The following is a 27,590-nucleotide window of genomic DNA, read 5'->3' as shown; positions in this document are numbered from 1 at the left end:
GTTTTGGATATAAAAATTGAATCTATAAAAGTAATAAAAGAGGTAATCAAGGGAGACAAATGGTCATACGAAAGATAATTAGCAATTGGATAAATTGTTTTAGGAGTGGTGCACTGACATTTACCTTTACGAAAACCAATTGGAAGATAAGATCCTGTGAGGTAAAATAAGATGACGATGAACCTAGTGCAAGATATGCATCATTAGTTTGTTATCTTCTAAAATAAATATGAACAATTAGTGGTGGTAGTTAGGCAGAAGCACACTAACACTATCATCAACTTACTCAGTTCAGCTAAAAGCATACCATCTGAAAAAAAACTATTATATGTTTACTCAGTAAAGGCACCTGGTGTGAAACTATAGATGAGTCACTTATCATCCGCCCCGTAACTTTTAGACTTGGACAATGAAGAGAAGAACGGTGTATTCTTTGAAAAAATCAAATCAGCTGATACAAATATTTATTGAGATTTAGAGAGTAGCAGCGGCATCTTTTCTGAAGGCGAGAATATCCTAAAAATACACATTTTAAGGTCTTTGGGTTCAATTTTGTCACACTAGATCACACATCTCGAACATAACAGGTGCTACCAAATATCTCAAATTGCACCGGAAACAAAGATTTGTTTGGAAAAAGAAAACTGTAATGAACATCTCCATCAAATACTATAGATGGCATACAATTAATCAAGAAACATATCGTGGAAACAGTATCAACCCATAATTGCTTAGGAACTTGCATTTGGAGCAAAAGGGTTCAAGCTGTCTCAAGTAAATACCTATTTTTTCTCTCAGCGACTCCATTTTGAGATGGTGCATCAACACACGAGAATTTGTGAAGGATCTCGGGTTGAGTCATATATTTCGAAATGAGTCTGATATATATTTTTTGGGATTATCACTTCTCAATACATACACAAAAAAATTGAATTGTATCTTGATTTCAACACAAAAAGTACAAAAGTGAAAAAATATTTCAAAACAATTCTTTATAAAATATATCCAAGTCATTCAAGAAAAATCATCTATAAAGATAATAAAATACTTAAAACCTATTTTTGACAGAACAGAATAGGGACCCCAAATATCATACTGAACTAACTCAAAAGCAAACTCAACTCATTTATTGATCCTTGTACCTGACGGATTACGGTGATATATTGCAAACTGATATGACTCGCAATCCAGCGAAGATACATAATGGACCTTAAGACACACTTTCTTCAACACAGGTAGAGAAAGATATCAAAATTGACAATGTGCTTCAAATGGAGAGATAACATTAAAGCAGACAACCGATCGACGCACGTAGGTATCAAGAATGTAGAGACCATCTGATATATTATTTTTACCAATAATTTGTTTCGTCATAAGATTTTGAAAAACACAATTATCATGAAAGAGTGTAATACAACAATTTAAATCTTTATCAATTTACACAAAAAAAATAGATTGAATGCAAATTTAGGTAAACTTAATACAGATTATAAGCTAATAGATGAAATTAATTTTGTGGTCCTAAAATCCACAATTTTATAGATCGACCCATCAGCAATGGTTACAGGAGAAGGTGCTCCATGTGATCGAAAACAAGAAAAAATATTAGAATTACTTGTTATGTGATATGTAACACCAGAATCAATCACTCATCTGTTCGAGAAGGAGATAAGACATTTTTTCTCTGATTCAGTAAGAACAGAAAATTTATTTAAAAATTCCTAATACTGAGTGAATTTAGCATACTTGTCAGCTGAAATCATAATAATTTTCTCATAAGATAAACTAGCAGTAGAAGCAACAATATTAGCTGTCTGTGTCCTCCAATTGTGATTCTATAATTTCTTACAGTACTACTTTATATGTCCCTCTTCACAGCAGTAATAACAAATAATATTATCATCTATTTCAATTCGAAAATTACAAAAATGTCACTTAGAATATCCAAAACACAACAGCCAAAGATACCCGAAAAACGCTACAAATGAACCAGAAATTCTAAGAAAATAGAATACTTTTTCACACACGGAAATCAAGAGAACCACACTGCCACCACCGAAGATTCTATGCTACCACACACGCCGCCACCAGAAAGTCATGCGTCGCCGCCAGAAACCACAAAAATACCTCCCTTCAGCTGGAAATCACCACAAAACCCAAATCCAAAATAAAGCTCGCAAAATCACCTCAAATTGCACCAAATTGGAAAAAGCTTTCTGTCGCGATCTGATTTGCCTCGGCTTTCTTTGCTCCTGCCTTCTGGTTTCTTGCTAAGACCAGGCTGGCCAAGCTTCTCTTTGGGTTCTGACTTCAGGCCGAACGCGATACGCACGCGAAACAGCCTCCTCCTACTCACTCGACGCGTGAAGACAAAAAAAAACGAGAGAAAAGGCTTCCTCCACCTCTTCTGCATGCAACATCGTGCCGGCCACGATCTGAACTGGTCGGAGGACGGTGGTCGACTTCCTCCAACGCTAGGAATAGATTGTTCAACCCTTATTTGGTCTGATGTAATCTAACTTCAAAAACGTTAACCGTAACCCTAACTCTGATACTATGTAAAGGGTTAGGAAAGAAAAATACTGAATAATTCTTGTATTTCATTACATAGAGTTAGGGATATATACACATAGAAGAGAGATTTATATATAGAAACATAAATTATACTCGCAGTATTAAGAAATCAACTAATAATTACATAAAAATATTTCATAATATATTTGGTAAAATTTTAACACCTTCTAAGCCATTTACGTCCCAACTAACAACTTTCATGAACATCTAATGATCCCCTTGTCCTCATCATGGTGGCTACTAAGAATAGTTTTTTTAATTAATATGTATTATATTGAATAACAACTATATATATATAGATTTTTTAGGACGGAAAAAGTAAAAAGACATTAATTACAAAAGGTTTAATTTTGCCCTTATACCTTTTAACTTGATTTACTTCCTCTTTAATATCCTGATTTACTTTTTAACACTTTAATTTACTTTCTCTTTTGACACTCTTCCTCAAGTTGAGGAATAGATATTGTTATTCCCAGCTTACCAATAAGAGTTTTGAATGTTGGATTACTTACACCTTTAGTTACACCATCTGAGAATTGGTTGGAATGTATAGCGTACATATTAAGCTATTATCAAGTTTTTGTTTAATGAAATGTCTTTCAATCTCAATGCGTTTGGTTCGGTCGTGCTGCACCAGATTGTGAGTGATGCTTATGGCCGAATTATTATCAAAGTTTAGGCGTATAGGATTTTCCTAATAGATTCCAAGGTCTTTCAAAAACTTTGTCATCTATAATAGTTCGCATACCCTTGTACCATTACACGGAATTTTGATTCTACACTTGATTTTGCAATTATATTCTGTTTCTTGCTTCTTCGGGTGACTAGATTGGCATACCTTGTTTCCTAGGAGTCTAAGTTCCTTCTCAACTTTCCACCTGCACCTAACCTAGGTTTTTGGTGACACTATTACTTCACATTACGTGACTATTTCACTAACTTAAAAGTTCAAGCTTTGCAGCAGGGAATTAGGATTACCTTGCTCAAATTGAATCAAAATTGGGTTTAAATGGAATGGCTTTTTCTTCCAATAGCATGCTCTTTCTATTCACTGCAATATTAATTGTTTCTTAAGAGTCACTTGGGATTATAAATATCTCAGTAATTTTACCTTTTGAGATGGACTTCAATTATTTATCAAAATATTTTGAGAATTTCTTAATTATTTAGTTATGTCAAGCAATCAAATCCTTAAGTACGATACTTAATTCATCTTTCATCTTCCATATGATGTTTAAAAAACTCTAAATATGATATCTAAGATTAATTAACCCTAGTTTGTCTGACATCAATTAGTATAGAACAAAAAAAAAAATCCCCTATAGCAAACACACAAAACTTTACTCCCAAGCAGATGCAACCCAATATTAAGAGAAAATGAACATAAAAATCCGAAACCCTAAAGCCCACAAATCAACTACCAATTGACAATTACTGAGAACCAATGTGTGGTGGTCAACATAGTCGTCACCGCAAGCACCAAAGACTCCCTATTGGCAAAAATTGAATCCCTACCATGGAACTCCACCAAAAAAACATGCAACTCTTCCTCTTTCATCCCTGGACTGTCTTGTAATTGTCTCTCAGACTGCTACCTTCTCTTTGTTGATGTACTCCTTTTTTTCTTGCTAGAATGTTACCCCATCCTTTGTATTTTCCTCTATTTTAACAATATCCTTTATCTTATGAAAAATGTGTGTACATAACCTCAGCATGCAACTTGAACAACAAACATAGCATGTAAAAAGAAACCCAATGGAAGCACAAACAAATTATATTTCAACATATTCCCCAGTGAGTAATGAAATAGTATACTTCATGGAAACAAATCCGAACAATATACGAAGAGAAAATATAGATTAACGGGTTTTGCATCAAGGTGCAATTATAGGCAAACAAGGGGGAGGAGATGGTCCCATGATTTGACCCCAAGATTCCAAGACCTCTGTTATGTTTTTTAAGACTAATTAGTCTGAAATTATATTCATTAACTCATTAGGTAACCACTTATCCTAATAGGCCAAACAAATAGGAAATGACATAACTTTGTCATTTATATTCCAATGATATGTTTATTAGATTTCGAAGACTCTCATTCTACTTTGCTGCTAGCATTGAGAAATGTCTTACCAAATGTGCAATTGCACTAAGATTTTCAGGGAAGATCTTCAACAATTTCTGCTTCGTAGGTTCATAAACACCAACAAATAGTGCGGAAGCCCTGCAGAGAATACATTAACAACCAAATAGGTTCCATTAAGAAGACAAGTGTCCTAATACAGTATCTTTACAGAAGTTATTTACTCAATCATCTATAATATCCTATTTCTTTATAGGCATGGAAATAACACCCATGATTATCATCACCATTAATTGTGAAGACAGGATGTTTAGATATGAATTTTCCAAAACCAATTCAGATTTTATTTTCTGTTCTTAGATGCCAGGCTGCAGCCTTGATAGTACATAATCAGTGCATGTTTTCCTTTTATGTGTGTGTGTGTGCACGTGCACACGCGAGTTCACCAGAAGTTAAGAAAAATACTTAACCATCAATTTTAGAGCTGCCAAAAATTATTGAAGATCCCCTATCTCCATTAGATAAAAAATAGCGTCATAGATGAGAATGAAATCCAACTATCCAGTCTAATGAAGTTCACAAAGTTGAAAAGTAGTTTTGAGGATGAGAAACAACAACGCCCCCAAAAAGACTTATAAAGTTGATATGCTGCAATGAATGGTTTTTGTTGTTGAAGCTCCAAAATAAGGATAAAAAATAAGATCATAATTTATCCAGATACAGATGACTTCATACACTTAAATCTTTTGCATCTCCAAAATAATAATGAAAATTCAAGATCATAATTTATTATTGATATGGATGGTTTTGCATATTTAAGTCTGCTCATTAAGGTTCACGAAATTATTTGTTAACATTAGTTTAATAATTAATAAAGCTAAAGCGCCAAGAAAGAAGATCTCAAAGAATTAAGATAGTGAGTAATTTTTGGCTTTGAAATTAGATTAGTTCTCTAAAGTACATAAGTTGTGTCAATAATAAGAAATCGTGATGCAAAGATCAGATGACCACAGAGAAGTTCCGCACTTTAAAGGTACTTACGGTAAAACACCAGCAAGGTTGCCAGCTAATCCTGAATAAAGGCCCTTCAAGTTTATTTTCCCTCCACCATGAGCAGCCTATAGCATTAACAAAACGTCATGTCTAAGGTCAAGAAACAATGTTGATATACCCTCAGATGAAAGTAACAATTGGGGCAGCATTTAATGCATTTGACCAATGTACAAAGTGCATAACAGAAAGAATCTAAATGAATAAAAGAAAGGCGCAAAAGTAGTTGCTTAAGAAGAGGAAAAACCTCATCAAAGTTAACCACATCAATTGAAGCAATATCATATTATCCAGAATAATTATAACACTCAAATTAGACCTAGCACAGTCGCCCAAAAAAAAAAAAGATGCAATCGACTACCTAAAATGTTAAGAATAGTTTGATGTATATTTCATTGAATATCACAACTTTATATATACAGGTTTCTAAAATAGATAAAAAAATAGACAATTAATTATATAAGGTGTATTTTACCACATATCATTTAATTTAATTCACATAAGACACTTTCTTTAACATTCCCTCTCAAGCTGAAAAATAAATATTTTTCATTCCCAGTTTGTTAATGATAGTCTGGAATGTTGAACTATTCAGACATTTAGTCAACACATCTACCAGCTCTAAACTGGTAAGCATGTATAGAGTACATATAGGCCACTGTCAAGTTTTCTTTTGATAAAGTATCTATCGTGTTGACATGAATATTTTGTTTCCTAAATAATTATGATATTTTTCCTATATAATTCTTACCATTAATTTCTCTCATAATATTATAATTATTTAAAATTTCTAGTATAAGGGTAGTAATTTTCCTATTTGTACTTAAAAATTTTGCATATATATGTGTTGCCTGTAATACCAAAGTATATAGTGAAAATAAAGTAAATATTTTTCTCAAATGTCTACATAGTATTAGAGCAAAATAAAAGTATTTTAAGGTTTTAATATTTAGGATTTCTTTTAAATTCTAGAATATTCTCAACACCTACTCAAACGAAATCATAGCCTCACTGTTGGCCTGCCGCCCTTCTCTGATGAGCGTTTATGCCCTACCCGATTCCTTTACCCCGATTGCGCACGGCTATTTGCCCGCCCTTCGCGCACAGCAGCTGCTTCGCGCTTCCTCTTCACGCACACCTGACCCGACCTAGTTATCTCTTCCACGAACGGCTCTCTCCTTTACACACAGCTCTCTTTTTCGCGCACGGCTGTTCGCTCAGCCCTTCGCACACAGTAACTACTTCGCGCTTCCCCTTCACACATGCCTGACCTTACCACGTTATCTCCTTCGCGCACGGCTCTCCCCTTCACACATCACACATTCAGTCTTGCCCGACCTATCTGCTCTTATTCGTGCACGGCCATTCGCGCAATGCAGTAACTCTTAACAGTCATATTCAAAGAGAGAATTCTATGTCAAAAGATCTTATTCAGGAAGAAAATTTTAGACGACTAAATAAACCGAACTTAAAGAGGTATTTAAAAAGATATAAGACAGTAAAAGTCATCATGCAGTCTATTTCAGGTCAAGAATCTTCCTCAGTTTCTGAAGATACTGATGAATCATCTTTATCTTATGAATTATCTTATCAACTCATTGCTCTTAGAAAATGAATCAGAACTTGTACTAAGCATCTTATATCCAAGTTTGTTTCCTATGACTCTCTATCTCCCTCCTATAGAATCTTTATTTTGTCTATTTCCTTTATGTCTATTCCACAAGATTGGAGAGAAACCCTAAGAGATCCCAAATGGAAGGAAACGATGATTGAAAAAATGAAAGTATTAGTAAAACATAAAATATGAGAGCTTGTTTCACACAAAAAAAGAAAATAATTGGTTGCGAGTGAGTGTTCACTGTAAAACAGAAAGCAGATTGGTCGATTGAGAAATACAAAGTTAAACTAGCAGTTAAATGGTTTACTCAAATCTATAGAGTTGACTATCAGAAACCTTTACACCTGTCGCAAAAATGAATACAATCATAATATTACTATCCTGTACTGCTAATTTTGATTGAGACTTACAACAATTTGATGTAAAAAAATATTTTCTTCTATGGTGACTTAGAGGAGGAGGTATACATGAAAATTCCACCTAGATTTGAAGATGAAAGAACACAATGGAAGGTTTGCAAATTAAAGAAGGTCTTGTATAGATTAAAGCAGTCTCCAAGAGCATGGTTTGAAATGTTAAGAAAAATTATTATTTCTTTCGAATATCAGCAAAGTAATGTTGATCATACCCTGTTCATCAAGCATTGTGATGGTAGGATCATTCTTCTCATTGTTTATGCAAATGATAATGTTGTGACTGCAGATGATACAAAGGAGATGACTCAATTAAAAAAACTTCTTACTCAAAAATTTGAAATCAAGAATTTAGTAAAATTGCAGTACTTTCTGAAAATTGAGATTGTCAGGTCTAATAAAGAAATCTTCATTTCTCAAAAAAATTATATCCTAAACATGTTAAAAGAGACTGATATGATGCGTTGTAAGCCAACAGAATCTCCTATTAAAAGTAATCACAAACTATAAGTTGGTAGTGGTACATCAGTTGACATGGGAAGATATCAGATATTGGTTGAAACACTCATTTATCTCTCACATACCAGACCAGATATAACATACATAATTAGCCTGGTGAGTCAGTACATGCATGATCCTTACGAGACTCATTTACGGTCTTTCAAATATTACAATATTTGAAATCTGCACCAAGAAAAGGTTTTCTCTTCTCTAAAAATAGGCACCTTAAAATAGAAACATTTACATATGCCAATTGAGCTAGATCTCCATATGATAGAAGGTCAACTACTAGTTACTGGACACTCATTGGAGGCAACTTGGTTATATGACAAAATAAGAAATAGAGAGTAGTTGCCTGTTTTAATGCTGAAGCAGAATATAAACCAATGGCTCAAGGGGTAAATGAATTATAATGGTTGCAAAAACTAATGTAGAAATTAAAACTGTTTAAAAAAGGAAGTCTATCATTGTTTTGTGACAATAAAACAGTCATTAGTATTGTCCAAAATCCAGTTCAACATGATCAAACAAAACACATTGAGATTAATTATCACTTCATAAAAGAGAAAGTGGTTGAGGGCTCCTTATACTTATATCATGTGTCTTCTACCAATCAGATGTCGGATATTTTCACTAAAAGACTTTGTAACAAAACTCTTTAGAACTTGATATGCAAATTGAGCATGTATGATATATTTGCACTAATTTGAGGAGTGTTGACATGAATATTTTATTTCTTAAATAATTATGTTTTTCCTATATAGTTATTACCATTAATTTCTCTCATAATGTTGTAATTATTTAGAATCCCTGCTATAAGGGTAATTTTTCTATTTGTATTTAGAAATTTTGTATATACATGTGTTGCCTGTAACATCAAAATATATAGTGAAAATAAAGTAAAAAAATTTTTCCAAACGTCTACATATCGACCTCGATATGCTTAGTCCAATCATGTTGTACCAGATTGTGTGTAATACTTATTACTGATTCATTGTCGTAGTATAGACACATGGCATTCTCCTACTTGATTCTTAGATCTTTTAAAATTCTTCTTATTCACGATAGTTCACATACCCTTTAAGCCATTATTTGAAATTTTGATTCATGCACTTCATTTAAGAACTACATTTCGCTTCTTGCTCCTCTAGGTAACTAGATTACTCCCAAAGAAAATACAGTAACCTGTGGTAGATTTTATGTCCATAACTGACTATACATAATCTGCATCCTTATAGATTTTTAAGAGCAATTTAATACTCTTTTTGAACAAGATCCCTTTCATATGTGACTCCTTTGGGTAATGCAACACTCTACAGGCTACTTGTAAGTACTTTTCTTTGGAGTTGTGCATGAACTGATTTCTAACACTTACTGCATCGATGATATCTAATTTCGTATAAGACAGGTATATTAATTTCTAACTAATCTCTGGTACATCTTCTTATCTACTTGTGTATATTCTTCTGTTATTTCTAATTTATGGTTGGGATTAAGAGGAGTACTAATTGGTTTACATACTAATTTGTTAGTATCTCTTAACTGATTACGAATGCATTTTGGCTGAGAAATGAAGATGTATAGATTTTGAGTAGGTGACTTCAATTTCGAGGAAATACTTCAACTTACTCAACTCCTTGATTTTGAATTCTCTTGTTAACAATTGTTTTAGCACTAATTTTTCTTTCTCATTATCTCATTTTACAATAATACCATCAACATATACTAAGAAACCTATAACTTCCTCAATCACTCAGTACTTGATAAATAAAGTTTGGCCTCTCAGGCTTATCATCACTCATATGAATCTGTCAAACCACGATTTTGGTGATTGCTTGATTTTATAGAGGATCTTCTTCAGTTTACACCTTTTATTTTGCAATGCTTTATCGACAAAACCTAGAGGAATCTTCATGTTTCTTCTTCTAAGTCTACATGGAGGAAGGCGTTTAAATATGTATTTTATTGAATATCAAAACCAATATATACAGATTTTTCATAATATAAAAGAAAATAGACAATTAATTACATAAGGTGTATTTTACCCTTGCATTCTTTAACCTAAATTTACATAATACACTTTCTTTAACATAGAATACTAATATAAAATGCTAAAGAAAACCACAGTGTAACACCCTCTAAACCTTTACGCTTAATTGTTGTCTAAAATCTCTAATTATTGAGGTGCTAAAGTCATTAACTCTTTAATATTTATGTCTTGATTTTCGAATAAAATCGGATTTAAATTTAATTTTCATGTCTTTGCAAACTAACGTATTTGTTACTTATTTAATTAAATAATTATTTATTTATTTTAATTATTTTATTAATTTTAAAAGATTTTAGGAAAAATAGAGAAGGAAAACGGCGAAAAAATCCCGCGAAAAGGGCCACGGGAAACGTTTCCCGTCCGTGCGGAACCCAGGCACCATGCCCACATGCGCGCAAGTCCCCTCCACATGGGGCGCGAGGCATGCAGTCTACACGCGTCATATCGCGCGCAGATAGGTGCACAGCTCCTCGCGCCATGTGCGCGCACCTGCATGAGCAAGCCCTCAGCCAACGCATGGCAAGCCAGCACGCGCAGCAGGTGCCCTCAGGCAGCGGGCACCGCCCATTGGGGAGAGTGCACTTCCATTCGGACAATGTGTCGTTGCCATTTGGAGGGGCATGCCTGTCCCTCGTCAAGTATTTTTTTGTTTTTCATACCCCTGTCGGGTTGCCGCTGTCGTCGCATCAGTCATCCGTCAGTCGCGTCCGTCAGTCGTCACGTCACATTATGTGACTTTTTCTCTCTCTCTCTCCTCACAGGATTTTGCAATTTGGCACAAATCTAAAGATCCCCATTTTCTATAAATTGGGACCCTTTTTCCACCATTTCTTCACCACTCAAACTTCATTCTTCCATTCACCAAAGAAATTCTAGAGAGAGAAAGAAAGCTAGAGAGAGAAGAGGAAGAAATTGAAGAAAAATTAAGTAGGAAAAACTTCAAGCTTTTGGTAAGGAATTTGATATTTATCTTTACATTCTAAGGAGCATTTCTAGATTAATAAAATGGAATATTAACCGGTTGGTTGCATGTTTAATTATTGTTATAATTTAGTATTACTTACACATATGTTATATGTTAATGCATGTTTATATTATATGTATAGATAAGTAGATGAAGTGTATGCAATGACATGATAAAGTAATGAAGCATAATGTTGTATTGTAAACATGATAAATAGTTATTGATATTGGCATGTATGGTATATAAATAATATGATTCGTTAGCATTTTTATTTCTAAGGGGTTCTGTTTCTCCCCCATTTGATTTGAAAATGCGTAAAATGACCACTTCCTGTGGATGACAGCGTACCGTCTGACGAGAGTGGTGATGCAATATGATTGTAGGGGTCACTTTTAGCGACATACAGTCATGACTATAGTTTACATGTAGGACCATTGTAGTCGACACGGCCGTGGTCATAAATCGTGTCATAATTTAATAAGTCGTAAATGTATTATGCTTTAACAAATAGCAAAATTGCTGAAATGATATGAAATGAATTGGTCATTTTACATAGGTAGCCGGAAATCTGTATTGCTCTCGATAGATGGAAGTCGGAACTATTTCGCACGAATAATATAATAAGATAAAAGCATAATATGATTTATTTGATTTTTCTATTTAATTACAGCATGATTGACATAAATGACATGATAGATATTATTATTATCATTTGATTATGACATGATTTAACATGATTGACTTGATATCAATATTTTCTTTAAATAAAGTAAACTATTTTCATAATTATTGAAACATACCTCTAACACGATTTTCGATGGTAAGTAAATATGTTAACCTTTATAAGTTTAATTATTTTTAAAATCTTAGTGATGTTATTTAAATATTGTTTTCTTTATTAAGTATGTGGAACTCACTCATTTTCATTACCTCTCTCAGATGAGGACGATACTGAGGAACGGATCGTTGACCCACCTATTGAAACTTTTGAGGATCCTATGGATCCATGAACCGTTACGAATGCATGTTTTGTTCCACACTCTGATGAATTCAACTTTGTAGAGTTTTGCATTTAATTTTATTTCGCCTCAGTATTATAAGATTTAGAACTCTATTATTATTTTGTAAGAGATTGTAATATGTTATTCAGCTGCATATAATTATTTTAAATGCACTCATATTTGTTTTTATATTTGACACCCTAATGCTTTAATTAGTATATGAGATGTCACACACGGGTTAGAAAATCTTTTTTTTTCTTTTGGAGATAGGATGATATTCTCATAATTGTGGGCTAAAGACTTCGTCTACTTTGCAAAGGGACTGAAGTGTTATGTTATCATGATATATTTTGTTTTTTGTTTGTCTTTCTTATGAAGTGCTATGGTATCATGATATATCTTGTTTTTTGTTTGTCTTTCTTAGGAGGATTCTCCTCCTTTGGTTTTGTATATTTTCACTTTTGTCTAACATAACCCATTTTCCATTTAAAAATAAGAAATACTAATGCTTATAAGGGAAGAAAAACTTAAAACCTAAAAAAAAAAAAAAATCCTAAAGCAATAATAGTTTTATATTTTAGAAGAATATGTAATTCCTAATCTAGTTAGGTTATTGGAACCTAATCCGCTCTCCCATCAATGTCCTCTATGTCATTAAAGAAGGTTGAGTCCTAATGTCCTTTATGGATTATCGTCCCCCCACTTCCCTAGATTGTTTTCTAGGGGAGTGGGGGTGAAGAAACAAGCTAAGGTGGTGGTGCTATAGAGATGAACTCTTTTTGTTTTCTTCATGGGGACTGTAGTTGAGCAAAACGATAGACTCTTCAAGAGCAGGTACTCCCCTTCATCATTTTTCCCGGGCTAGAATGACTTTCTTTACTTCTTTGCGGACTAGGGCTTATTGTTTGTTTAGGGATATCTTCTTCAGCTATTTTGCAGAACCAACAGACGTTGTTTATTGATTTTTTATATGGTTTTCTCTTTTTTCCATTTCTGTTGGCTAAGAGGATTTCTTATCCTCTGCCTGCACATGTTCTTTTTTTTCTAATATTACTTCTTTTTCATTAAAAAACATGTTTAAATAGCTACAACTTAACCTACCTGGAGACGTGTCTTTATTGTATCAATTGGGTATAAAGCCGTTTCAACAACAACACCTGCCGTACCACCTGCTATCACTCCCTCTGCAAAATTTGACATCACTAGTGAGAACACAAGAGAGCATGCAAGTAACAACCATTTCTTCATAAACTATACCAGTCCCCTTGAAAGTTATACCCTATTAGGAGTTGGATTCACATGAGCATGATTTTTAAGTTGGATGTCAAAATTTTCACAAGTACTATGAGTTTGAGCTTGTGAGTTTTGTATTTCCTCAAAAAAAAACATTAGAGCTCATAACCAACATCATAACCAAATGTCTTGAAATTATTTTTTTTATTTTGTAAAACAAGAAATTTATTAAAGAGAGGGAATGTATAAAAGATGAGAGGATAAGGTGACCTCCAATAAAAAAATGAAGAAATGTAAAAAAGAAAGAAAGAGATATAAGAAAGCCTCCAGACATAACAGAATTCCAATTCCTTTGCAAAGTAAAGAAAGGAATCTCCAAACCACGCAATGCAGTAGAAAATTACACCTAAAAGTTCTTGCATTCTGTTTTCACCAAATTACCACAAACCAATAAAACTAAGCCTCTTCACAACACTCCATGCTCCTCACCTGTCGCTATACCTACTCTATTAACAATCAAGTTAGTGGGACGGACTCAACCTTGAACAAATAAAATAATGTATTACACATTCCGTGACTTAGGAAAATGGAGGGAAAGGGTGAACTGTTGTGCTCTGAACTATGAAAGAACAAATCAAACAAATAACAGGACAAAGAGCTCTATGAGGTTTCTAAGCTCGGAGGATATCAAAGGTATTACTTCTATTATGAACGGAAGTCCATAACAAAACTCTTATCTTACTGAGAGATTTAGATTCAAAATTATGGGATGGGACATTGATATAGATATTAGGATTGCCCATGAGAAACTTCAAAAACAGATCTATAGGTGTGAACATATAAAAATTGTCAAGAATGTTCATCAAAGACATCAAATCCTTTGTTTTTTCCATTTTTCATATTAGAGAAAAATAAATAAATACAAATTTTGAAAAAAGAAAAACTCCAATAGAGCTGATTTTTAGATAATTCATAAAAGTAGATATTGGAGCAAAATGCCTAGAAAAGAGAATACATGAGAAAAAAATATGGTAAAGGTAATTCTCTCCTCCAGTGATCCTTCTAGAAGAGAAATAGGAGTCATCGCCCACCATACTAGGAACTAATGGGAAAGCAGGACCTATGTACCTGAAATAAAGTTCTAGGGCCTTCTGTTAGCGGTGGTAGAAGCGGCTACCATCCCTGTTGTTCTGGAACAACCCCAAATTTACTCATTTTCATTCTATTAATAACACAGTAGAAAAGGCTCCAAAACTTAGTCAAAACGGCAAGTTATTGATTACAAGATTCCCTTACCCAAGCTCCTTTGAACTTTTAAATCTCATCTGAGTGATCTCTCAAAACTTTCCCACCCCGAACCACAAGAAATCTCTTATAATTTTCTCAACTCTCTTAGCTATACCAATTGATTATGAGCAAAGATAGAAAATAAAGAGGAACACTCAAAAGGAAAACCTAAAGGAGAATAACCCGACTAAAAAGATTTTTTTGCACAAACAATGTGGAAGAAAATGTCTGATAATGATTCATCCAAACCGAATGTTGCCACCAAAAGCAAAAAACAAGTGTATACTCGGTGGTTTTTCCAGTTTTTTTTTTCTTTTTGGATTGGAAAACACAAGTTACCATTGAGAATAGGAAGATACTAATTAAGAGGATTAGGTATCCTTTAGCAAACAAAAAAAACAAAAATTTTTAAAAAAAAATGGAGACGGAGAAAGACTAGCTAAGCATTTGGAAGAATAGCCAGCCAATTCCTATACAAAACTGAAAGAGAAATATCCTTAAAACATTTGTTAGTCTTAGCCTAAGCATATGCCAACAGACAAACTTTATCTCATATAATCATAAAAGGCTTAGTCCAGAACTTCTTACATACCTCTCCAGCCAAATAACCCACCCACTGGCAAAGATAGCCCAAACCCAAAAGAGACTTGAAGTCCTTCTTTGTCACTGGAACCATCAGAACCAAAGAGAGGAAAGAAAGATATTTATAGGAATGGCCCAAGAGAAACCAAAGTTCTCAAGAACAGGAGTCTAGATAGTCCCAGCCACTTAACAATGCAAAGATAGGTGGTTATGTGTATCTGCAACTATGTAACACATCATACAAACGCCTGGAGGAAGGCATAATTCTATCTACAAAGCTAATGCACATTAGTATCAGACCTGCCCAAAATCAGACTCCAAATAGAAACTATTTCCTTAAAAGCAGTTTGAAGCTTTCCATGAGGACTTAAAAAGAGAGATTCTGAGTAATGGGATTGTGAATAAAAAATAGATAGAACTTACAAAAGAAAGTACATAGGACTCTACTACATTCAACAATTAGAGTTATTAGAAAAGACAACAAAAATCCAACAAATGAAGAATATTAGTCATATCCACAATCTCCCTATTATTAAAATTTCTGAAAAAAAAGGAAAAGTTATAAAATTGGATGCCACTAGACTAACCAAAAAAGGAAATTGGAAAATTCTAATTTCTAAAGAGTCTATAAGGTATAAGGAAGCAGGAAGCAAGTGAAGCATTTTTTATCTAGGAGTCCTTCCAAGAAAGGATAAGGGAACCATCCTCTATCTCAACTGAAGTAAGGGTGAAAAAGAAGAATAATGACTGGAAATCACCTTTCATGTAGGTAGTCAAAACATCTGTCTTGAAATCTCATCCATTTTGGTAAAGACCAAATTAACTCTTGATGACCCTTTGTCATAAAAAATTCAGTTCCAAAAGCAAACCTCCGTAACCAGAAGAACGCATGTTTTTGCAAAAATAAAAAAAAAAAGATTCCCAATGCCAAGACCACCATCTTCTTTACACAGACAACATTTGTCCAAACTAACCAAATGGTCTCTTTCTCAGGCTCACCTGGACTGACTAGTGGAAAGATTTCATCACCTTTTCAATTCTATTAGCCACGGCTCTATGGAGAAAATAAAGGGGAGTACTAACGAAGCAAAGACTGAATAAGAGCAACCGTCCCCTAATGGAGAACATGCTCCCTCCTCGGTCTCATAAATAAAGGGCATTAGAGTACTTCAGATCCCATATAATCAGGTAGGTCCCTCGCCGATTCTTGATGTTAATATCTGCAAGGCCACTTTTACTGAGTTAATCTTCAACCTGAAAATATTCTAAAACAAAGGTGCAAGATGGTAATCCCATTAAAATTTCCTAAGATCAGAAGGAAGGAACAATATCATATCATCAGCAGCTTGAAGGTGGGAAACCTTCACACCATCTTAACAAACCTAAGGCCCTCTAAGAGTGCTCTCTTCAACACTCGGGAAAGCATCAAGCTTTTAAAACATAAACAATGATTACAAAGAGGAAACGGACAATGGATAATTTCTCCTCAAATCCCATTGATGATCAAACCAATCACTAGTTTTGCTATTGACCAAAACAACAAAAGTAGGAAAGGAAAGATATGCAATAATCCACCTTCTCCATTTATACCTAAAACCTTAATAGTTTTGCTCCACTTCCGATAATTTGTACCATTTAATTTATGTCTAATGATTTTTAACATAGTGGGGATTATCTCACTCACTGAAAACTTATTATCACACATTTTTAACTCAAGAATACCCACATATTATCATCCAAAAATATCCAAACACAGGAGGTAGAGATACACCAAAAACACTGCAAATATATTAGAAAATTTGAGAAAATAAAGTATCTCTTCACACACGGCTATCAATAACCCTATCAGAAGCTCACTGCCAACCACCGGAGAATCTGCGCCGCCGCACACACCAACATCGGAGAACAACGCACTGCCACCGAAAACCATCAAATAGCATTCTTTTGGCTGGATATCACCACAGAACTCCAATGCTCACCCTAATCAGGAATGGCACTCGCAGAAACACCCCAAATCGCGCCAGAGAGCGGAGAATCGCTTGCTGTTGCGCGATGTGCTCCACCGCCGCTTTCCCTTCTTTGGCCTTCTGATTTCATGCACAATACTGGCCGACCAAGCTCCTCTGTGGCTTCTTTCCTTGAATGGGAAACCAACATGTACAAGAATGCGCTCCTCCAACAAACCCGACGCACGCTACCTCAATCTGTCGGGCAAACCGTCTCCTCGACTTCTCTTGTGTACACCACCGTGCTGACTGCACTCTGAACTGACCAGAGATCGGTAGTTGTCTTTCTCCGGTGCCGGAAATGGGTTGTTCAATCCTTCTTTTGCACTGATATAATTTTGACTCTAAAACCCTAACTCCGATACCATATAAGAATTAGGGAAATGAATACTAAATATTTACTCGTGTTTTATTGAAATAAAAGTAGGAATATATATATGTATACGGATTCATATATAGTAACCAAGATAAATTATCTTAATAATTTTCTTCCTAATTGCACTTACATACTTACAAAGATAATCATATTATTACGTATAGGGAATATTCTATAATATTCTAACAATTCCAGAGTAGGATCTTATCGTGTAGCATCAAATCCTATTCCAAACATTAGCAATAGAAAATTGATAGATATGCAGAGATATGGCTGCTCCTAAAGACTACCTAAAGACTAAGTGAATTGAGCATCTACAGGAAGAAAAGCGCATAACTTACGTTCCCAAATAAAGTCATTAAAATTCCTCATTTCTTATCAGGACTTCTATACACATTGAAATCACCATGAGTGCAACAAAAAGAAAAGAAAGACCATAAATATAGGACAACTCCACCAAAGAAAAGATTGAGGTCTAAGACAAGTACGACCATAAATGCACGTAAACTATTATTTAGCCCTACCTCTAATCTTCAATATGCAAAACAGTAAAAGTCCACACAAGAGCGTCCACTAGCCTATTATCCCCCATAACCAACAAACCACCGTAAGCGCCACATGGGAAAGATGCAACTCACCTCTTGAACCTAGATTCTCACAGACTTCTAATGAAGAGGTGAATTTTTTAATTAGATATATTTCAAAAAGATATATTTTCACAAGACGATAAAAAAATATTTGCACCCACCAAATAAAGTGCGAAAGAAATCAAATGGTTTCTCTTCTTGCATGTTGACTGATGCAAAAGACTTTCTCATTCCTAGCAGTGGGTTTTGCATTTTCCCATTTGATACATCTGCAAAACCATATCATCTATTAAAATACTAAATAGATAATAAAAATGACTAAATTATGCATTGTAAATCCCTAAATAAATTATATAAATATTCTCTAGGTATCTTCCATTCAAATTTTCTAGCTAGAATTAATTCCTTTAAATTTGTGTATGTGAAAAATACTTTTTAAATAGTAACACTTCCATAAAAAACATGAAACATAAGTAAATAAATAATACAAATAAGGAATCTTTCCACCTTCACCCTTCCATATAAAACGTAAGTAAATAAATAATACAAATAAGGAAAAAGAATAGACAAGAAAGTTTCGGCCGCAGCTTCTGCATACCTTTGCAAGCAATTCATTAGAGATGTGTTGGAAAGTCTACCCCTATATAATTAATTATAGGATTCTTTTCTTGTAGCAAAGAACGTGTATATATAGGTTTAAGTTATTCAATAGAAAAACATTCATTCTTCACATGGTATTAGAATTTTAAGAAAAAAATACCTTCTTTTTTTGCAAATCCTAATCAGTGTTTATCCCGGAAGTAAAATAAACTCTTAAGGGAGCCAACTTTCATAGCGGGTCATCACCATCACAACCGGCCTTCATAGCTGGAAAACACGGACCATTACCATGCTCAAGATGCCCTCCAGCCACTCACAATAGCCCCTTTCGTGCAACTTCTCCAGCCATGCAGCCACCTGCTGGCCTGCTCTAGTCACAACCTGCTCCAGCCATGCCTACATCAGCTGCCACTGCTCCCTGCTCAAGCCACTACCCACGCACCCAGAACAGTCGCACACCAGCAAAGCTACACAGAACAAGGATCCAGCTGGTGTTGCTGCTCCCTGCTCCAGTAGCTGCCCCCCTAGCCACTCGCTGCTCCCTATCCTACGGGCACACAGCCCAGCAAACCAGCTATGCACAGTTTTGCTTCTACAAAATCGCCCTTCATTGCCTAGATTTTTTCAACCATATCTGAGTTACGTCCCAAGCCACCAGCGTGAATCCCGACATGGCAATGTAACATTCAACTGGAGAATTACAACAAATTAAGGTGGCTTATCGCCTAAATGAAAAAAATTATCTAAAGTGGTCATAAATGATGTATGGGATGAAGATTTAATAATAATGGTTTGGCTTTGAAATTTAATACTCCCCGATATAAGTGATATGTGTATGTTCTTACCCACTATAAGGAAGATTCAGAAAGCAGTCAAGGAAACTTACTCCAAAGGTAAAGATGCAGCCCAAATCTATGATTTGACAGTAAAGACTTAGTTTATAAAGCCAAACCATACACATATCGTTTATACACAGATCAATGATGGAATATACCAGTTTCCTTTAAGGCTAGTGTCAAGAAACCTCTATTGGTCTATTATAGAAAGAAGGGCATGAAAGTAACTTCACCCACAAAGTGCAAGACAGTAACTTTGCCCGAATGGATTAGGGTTAGGGTTAAATCATCGAATAAACCCCAACTGTTACAGCAGATCCCACAGCTGCCTCTACAACCAAAATGGCTGAGCAAAGTCCGCACCATAGTCATTCATCTTTTAACACTCATAAACCAATAAATAGACCCGATTTTTGAGAATGTAAAGCATCAAAGAAAATAAAGAAATTTACCTCAAAAATATCTCTTTTTCTCTCTTCTTTCTCTCTTCTTTTTCTCCTTCTTTTCTCATATCCGAAACCATGAGTAAGGCTTTTGACAATGTGGCATCATAGCCACTAGAGCCGGCCAAATCCTATGGCCACCTTGCATTCTCAATCTAAGGGGAAGGCGACGATGGTGGAGTCAAAGAAGATAGCAGCAGCCAAACCCACCGCGAAGGATGTGGATCAAAAGATCACCAATTTCAAGCACAATTTTTATTAAATGAGTCGACAATCTGAAAAGCAGCTAACACGATCATGGAGTGGCTCTATGGAATGTTGTCTGGTGAAAGGCGAAAGCAGCTGGTAGGGGGCCGGAGCATGCAAAGGGAGAGGCCTCCTGCCTTTCCCGTGCAAGCAGCAAGAAACCCTAAAGCCAAATTTAGGGTTTAAAAAATATATAGGGTCCAGTTCAAGTGAAAAGACTCGAACCAATTCACTCGAGAAATTAAATCAAACCAGTCCAGTGGAGGGATTGAACCAAATCGGCCCAACGGAAAGGTTGGTCTAAACCGGCCCATTGGATTACTGGGACCGAACCGATCTGCCTACCACACTGAACCAAACTAGTTCAGCCCAAAATATTTCCCTTCCTAAGGTGGAGATTCCCCTATGTGAAGGAATAAACCCCTACTTCTGCGTTAGGAGGTGCAAGAAGTATTTCTTGATATACAAAACACTGAACGAGCAGAAAGTTGACGTCGCATCTCTTTTTTGGGAGAGACTACAGATGTTTGGTACCGAGGTTGGTTAGCAAAAATTGACACAATAGATTGGGAATACTTTGAAGAGATTTGTCAAAGATTTGGGGGCCGTTGCGAAAAGACTTCATAGAAGAATTCAACAAATTGTCGGAAACAAGTAATGTTCCAGAAGATTAGGAACATTTCGAGCATTTGCGCGTTCTTTCAAATACAGACAACCCCATTCATTCGGAGAGATTCTATATATCTAGTTTTAGAAGTGGTCTCAAATTAGAGTTACAACTCATGATAAAACTGTTCAAGCCACGCATCCCCAATCAAACCTTCAAGCAAGTCTTGTTGCAGGAGCATTGTCTAATTAAAATGTCAAGAAGTTCCTATTTTCATGAAAGAACTACCCTTTCATCAAGTGGTTCCAAATGAGCAACGCCGAACGTACGGGAAGAGACACAGAAGTTAGGAGATCAACGGCGTCCTGCTAAAAATGTAGTGACTGTTACTTCCCAGTTCACTGCCACCAAAATAAAACTATGATGGTAATAGAAGAAGTATTCAACTAGAGAGAACTGTTAGAAAATGCACCAGAAGAGGAAACAGGGGATGAAGAAAATCCCACGGGGAGCTTATCCATTCAGGCAATAGAAGGAATTTCAGCAAGCAATATCTTAAAATTAGAGATACAATGTCTGGTTGTGATGCGTTGGTATTGCTAGACAATGAAAGTTCACACTCGTTTCTCGATGAAGGGATGGTTAAAGGAATTAGAACTCGTGTGGTCAGCAACAAACCACTAACAGTAATGGTTGCGAATGGACAAAAAATCACTAGTGGTTTTGCATGTCCGGATGTTACCTACATTATGTAGGATCACAAATTTAGGTATGATTATCGAGTTATTCAACTTGGTGTATATGACATGATTCTAGGGGTAGATTGGATGTAGTTCACTCCTGTGGTGCTCAATCCTCTACATGTCACCATCAAATTCCATTATGGCAACTCACTCATAATTCTGAAAGGAGGCAACACCCATGGACAGATGAAAGAGACCTACAACAACAGTATGAAGGTTGATCTAAAAGAAAGAACTACTTCTACCCATAGCGAAGGCCTTAAGTCCTTACTAGAATAATTGAAGGATGTGTTCAAGGAAACCAGGGGACTACTAACACCTAGGGAGTTTGATCATTCTATCTCCCTAATAAAGGAATGAGCAATGGTCAACATTCAGCTATATAGATACTCTTTCTTTTAGAAAAACGAAATAGAAAAACAAGTGTATAGCATATTACAGAAATCCATCATATGACCCAGCCGCAGCCGTTCTCATCTCAAATCCTGCTAGTCAAAAAGAAGGGTGGAATAGGGAGATTCTGTGTGGCTTATAGGGAACTTAACTCACTGACAATCAAAGATAAGTTTCCTATTCTCATCATCGATGACTTGATAAATTACATGGTGTCTATCTTTTCAAAACTTGATCTGAGAGCAAGATATCACCTTATTCGTGTAAAAGAGAAAGATATTTCCAAAACAACATTTCGAACTCATCAAGGCCACCGTAGTTTAGGGAAATGCCCTTTGATCTAACCAATACCCTAACAACCTTTCAGGCTCTCATAAATCACATCTTCAGAAAATTTCTCAGGGAATTCGTTCTTGTCTTCTTTACTAACATACTCATCTACAGCCGTAACATACAAGAACATCTGTTTTTAACTTAAAAAAATACTGCAATTGCTACGACAATACAAGTTATATGGAAAAAAGTATAAATGTTGTTTTTTATAGTCTCAAGTAAAGTATCTGGGATACATTATTTTAGGACGCAGAGTGCAAATAGACCCCAAGAAAATTGAGGTTATGGTCAACTGGCTGCCCCCACAAACTCTCAAGGCTCTCAGGAATTTTTGGGCCTAATGGGCCATTGTCTAAAATTCATCAAGTACTACGAAGTGATGGCCAAATCCCTTACATACCTGTTAAAGAAAGGAGTATTCCAGGGGAACTCAGAAGCTGAACTAGCCTTCCAGCAATTAAAAAAAAAACAATGACTTCTAACTTGGCATTGCGGCTTCCGAAGTTTGGGGACCCATTTGCCATTGAAACTGATGCTAGCAATAAGGGAATTTGGGCAATTTTAATATAGGAAGGACAACCAATAGCCTTTATCAGCAAAGCACTTAGCCCCATAAACTAATCCAAGTCCTTATATGGAAAAGAACTCATGTCCGTCTTGTATGCAGTCAGCCAATGATGCCATTACTTGGAACGAGTTCCTTTCATCCTTTGGACAGATTAGCAGTCTCAAGTACTTACTGAATCAAAGAGCATCTTCAATGGTCCAACAGAAACGCATTTTGAAATTACTGGGGTTGAATTTACCTCATACCAAACAAGCAAGGGACAACGAATACAGTTGTAGATGCCTTATCCAGAAGGGAACATAAGGATAATTCAGAAAAAGTCCTTTAAACGGTTACCGTTACCGTTACCATTCCTGCTTGGGTATGTGAGGTATCCAAATTATAAAGGTGATCCGGACATAAAACACCTTATCATAGAACTTGTAATTTCTCCACAAGGCAAACCACCTTTCCACCTCTCTAATGGATTTCTGAGATATGAAAGGAAGGTTAGTCATTGGCAACAGCAAAAGTCTACAGCATCAGCTACTACAATAATCTCATAACTTTGTCATTGGGGGTCACTTAGGGATCAAAGACACCTATGAACAAGTCAAACAACACTTCTATTGCGCCAACATGAAAAGACAAGTTACTCAATCGGTGCAACAATATGAAACTTGCCAGCATTGTAAAAATGAAAATGTGACCCTCCCAAGACTGTTATATCGATAGATTCCATCGAACAACTGCCCAAGTTGGAGAACAAAGATACAATTCTGATGATAGTAGACCGGTTCACAAAGTATGGTCACTTTATTCCCCTAGACATTATTTCTTGGCCCACGGGATAGCCCAACTCTTTTGGAGATTGCTCACAAGTTGCATGAAGTGGCACAGGTCATAGTATCATACCAGGACCCCTTGTTCACAATTCTCTTTTGGAAGGAATTGATGAAAGCTGTTGGAACCAGCCTTCATTTCAGCATTGCATATCATTCTCAAACAGATGGTCAAACTGAACTTTTTAATCAATGCCTGGAGATGTATTTGAAATGCACGACTTATGATCAACCAAAAACATGGGCAAAATGGTTATCTACTGCTGAATGGTGGTATAACATAATCTACCACGCGAGCCTCAAAATGACCCTCTTCCAAGCTCTCTACAGGTGCGCACCTCCTCATTGTTGGATATTACTGACGTTTCTCGAGTCTTGCTATCGGTGGAAGAGTTATTAGCAGAATGGGAAGATACCAAGAAAAGGATTAAGCAACAACTTCTGAAAGCTCAAGACTGAACAAAGCAATATGCAGATAAGAATCGTTTGAAAGAAGTTTTAAAGAACAAGACTTGGTGTGACTCAAGCTATAATCATACAAACAAGACACTGTAAAATAAGCAAAAGGATCCAAGCTGTCACCACTTTCTACAGACCGTTTCAGATAATACAGAAAATTGGATCAGTAGCTTACAAACTTCAGCTACCCCCAGACTCTAGAATCCACCCAGTGTTCCACGTATCACAACTCAAGAAGTACACTGAAGAAAGAAATAGGGTAATAAATAATCTATCAGTCCATACAAAAGAAGATGAACTCAGTGATCAACTGAAACAAGTGCTACAATACTGAGTCATAATGTGAGGATCTTTGTCTATGAAACAAGTGCTAGTATGATAGAAATACACTACAACTGAAGAATGCACTTAAGAAGATTATGAATACCTACAACAACAGTTTTCACATCACAACCTCGAGTACAAGGTTGACGCTCAATGGGTGAGTATTGTTAAGAAACCCCTATTGGTCTACTATAGAAATAAGGGCAGGAGAAGATTATGAATACCTACAACAACAGTTTTCACATCACAACCTTGAGTACAAGGTTGATGCTCAATGGGTGAGTATTGTTAAGAAACCCTTATTGGTCTACTATAGAAATAAGGGCAGGAAAGTAATTTCACCCACAGAGGGAAAACAGTAACTTCGCCCGAACGGATTAGGGTTGATGCAACCCTAACCGTTACAGCAGATCCCACAGCCGCAATTGCAACCAAAAAGGTTTAGCAAAGTATGCCACCATAGCCATTCGTCTTTTAACACTCATAAGTCTATAAATAGGCCCAATTTCTACAAATGTAAAGCATCAAATAAGAAAATTACCTCAAAATCTCTCTCTTTTTCTCTATTGTTTCTCTTTTCTTTTTCTCCTTCTTTTCTCAAATCCAAAGTATGATAAAGCTTCTAACAGTTAGTGGCAAGAACTAGACCAGTATTGCTACCTCAATATAAATTGCAGCAAAGATGAGCAAAGCCTAAAGAAATTTATGGAGAATGATAGAGCATATCAATTCCTATCTGGTCTTAATGCAGAATTCGATCAAGTGCAAGTTTAATATTAGGGAAATAGGAAATGTCATCTTTGAACAAAGTGATTTCTGTCGTTGTTGCATAAGAGAGCAAGAGATGGATTATGCTAGAACCTCGCTTAATTGAAAGCTCAACTATGATAACCAATAGCTCCAAACCCTGCCAACAGGCAAAGGAGTAAGTCAACTTGCCACATCTGTAACAGGTGAAAAGAATTGAGACAATTTGTAGTGTACCTTCTGTAAGAAACAAAGGCATACCAAGGAGAAACAATGAGAACTCCATAGGAAGCACACCATCTCTAGCAAAGATTGGGGTTATAAAATACATCATAGAGGCCCCAAGGACAAGTATATGTGGACAACTAATAAGGGAAGGAGAAGGCTTCTAGTCCCAAATGAATTAAAAGCATGATTGGAATGACTAAGGACTCAACTTGATGTTTTCGAGAAACCCACAAGTAAAGGTTTATTGGCATACTCAAGTACATTTTCTACCTCACATGAAGAAAATGCCACAAATAAGCCCTTTGCACTGTTCTAACTTATACAGTCAAGAGCCATAGATTACATGACCAACTCCTCTAAGCACTTTAGCACCAATGTCCTGTGTTCCAGTAATAAGAAAATATTTACTATTGATGGTTCACTAACCACCATGGTAGGAGTTGAAAGTATAATTATTAGCCCCCATTTTACACTTACAAATATGTTTCATGTTCGCAAACTATGCACAAATCTTATTTCACTGACTAGACTATCACATGACCTAAATTGTAAAGTGATTTTTTCTTCATCTCATTATAAATTTCAAGACCAAACCCAGGGATGATTGGATATGCTGAGACACAAAACAGGTAGCACTTCTTAAATGCACCTGAGATACCACCCTCTGCCCCCACCATTAGTACCTTAGACGAGATATGGTTACACCACAAACAATTAAACACCTTCCTTTTCTATCCTTAATATTATGTTTTCCTCCTCACTTAAAGATTTCAACCATGGAAATTCATACCGTAATGTATGTTAACTGACAACATATAAACATGTAATTTTTCCTCCAAGTAATAAAAGAAGCATTTTTTCTTTTACATTGATTCATAGTAATATCTGGGATCCTTCAAATAGTTACAACGTTTCTGCAGCTAGATGGTTTGTTTTGTTTATATATGATTGTACTCAAGTGACCTGGTTCTTCTTGCTAAAACCCAAACCTGAAATAAGTTATGTCCTTCCTAAATTTCACAATATAATCAAAACTTATAGCCATTTTCCCTTGTTGTGGGTGGTGCAGTTGAAGCATAATACCACCAGAATTTTCAAGTATCATTATATGCCTCCTCAATTTCTTTGGGAATATTGACGTTTTTGGCTTTGGTATGGGCCAAGGCAAGTAATTTCTTCAGCCACATATCTTTATCTATTCTACAGAGTAGTTTCATTTTTTTTTTTTACTCGCTTTAACAAAGGTCATTTCAGGAAGTCTCATCCTCATCTTTATACATCTTCTTTATCCCATTTTACACTTCTTTTCTTATATTAAAAAAATTTAAAGTACAACACATTACCGTTTTTTAAACATGAAACTGGATTTTTTTAAATTACTGAATCTAATACGCATATAAGGCAAATTTCGGAAACATTTGAAGAAAAATTCATATGCACATTATCAAAGCCAACATTGAAGACGATAGTCCTTACAAAATTCCTGGTTAAAGCAACGGTCTTGCAAGAACATAAACAGTGAAGACATGCGCGTTTTAATTGAGCTAAGATTGGGTATTAAAAGCAATGGAAGGATTACCCGCAGAGGCTTCCGACGAGCTTCTCCTCTCGATGGCTAACGCAATCGGACCCATAAAAGTCCGAAGAGAGAAAACGACTTGCTGTAACTACAAATTATACGTTGAATAAGGAATTACTATAAAAAGTAGAAATCCCGAAACCCAGAAACAAAAACCAAGCATTTAACACATTTCAACAGAATTTCACTGGACATAACTAGATAAAGCGAGTCATGGAACCAGCACCGATACTAAAAAGAAGTATTTAAAAGAAACAAGCAAAAACCAACCAGAAAACATCACATTCTTCATGCAAAAATATAAATTATACATATTTGTATATGCATGCAATATATGTGTA

General features: G+C 35.5%; 1 protein-coding gene across 10 annotated transcripts in view; it reads right to left on the bottom strand.

Annotated features, from left to right (window-relative positions):
• The window catches only part of SAMC1 (S-adenosylmethionine carrier 1), a 46,241-nt gene that overhangs the window by 18,493 nt on the left and 158 nt on the right, over positions 1–27,590 (bottom strand). For 3 of the 10 annotated variants that reach the window (XM_022039773.2, XM_022039778.2, XM_022039775.2), the window contains exons 2-6: positions 27,250–27,337; positions 18,484–18,591; positions 13,353–13,435; positions 5,696–5,772; positions 4,705–4,795 (exon numbers count right to left, since the gene is read on the bottom strand). In XM_022039773.2, coding sequence (XP_021895465.2) covers positions 4,705–4,795; positions 5,696–5,772; positions 13,353–13,435; positions 18,484–18,591; positions 27,250–27,304 — 414 coding nt within the window. In that variant the 5' untranslated portion in view covers positions 27,305–27,337. Of the gene's footprint in view, positions 1–4,704; positions 4,796–5,695; positions 5,773–13,352; positions 13,436–18,483; positions 18,592–27,249; positions 27,578–27,590 lie in introns of those variants that run through there. The other 7 variants (XM_022039774.2, XM_022039776.2, XM_022039779.2 and 4 more) reach the window with 4 other exon arrangements.

Source organism: Carica papaya, chromosome 6, assembly GCF_054855325.1.
Source record: "Carica papaya isolate Zhongbai chromosome 6, ASM5485532v1, whole genome shotgun sequence".
In the NCBI taxonomy this organism is placed as follows: Eukaryota; Viridiplantae; Streptophyta; class Magnoliopsida; order Brassicales; family Caricaceae; genus Carica; species Carica papaya.
Note: the sequence above shows the minus strand (reverse complement) of the source record. Positions and strands in the feature narration are given on the sequence as shown.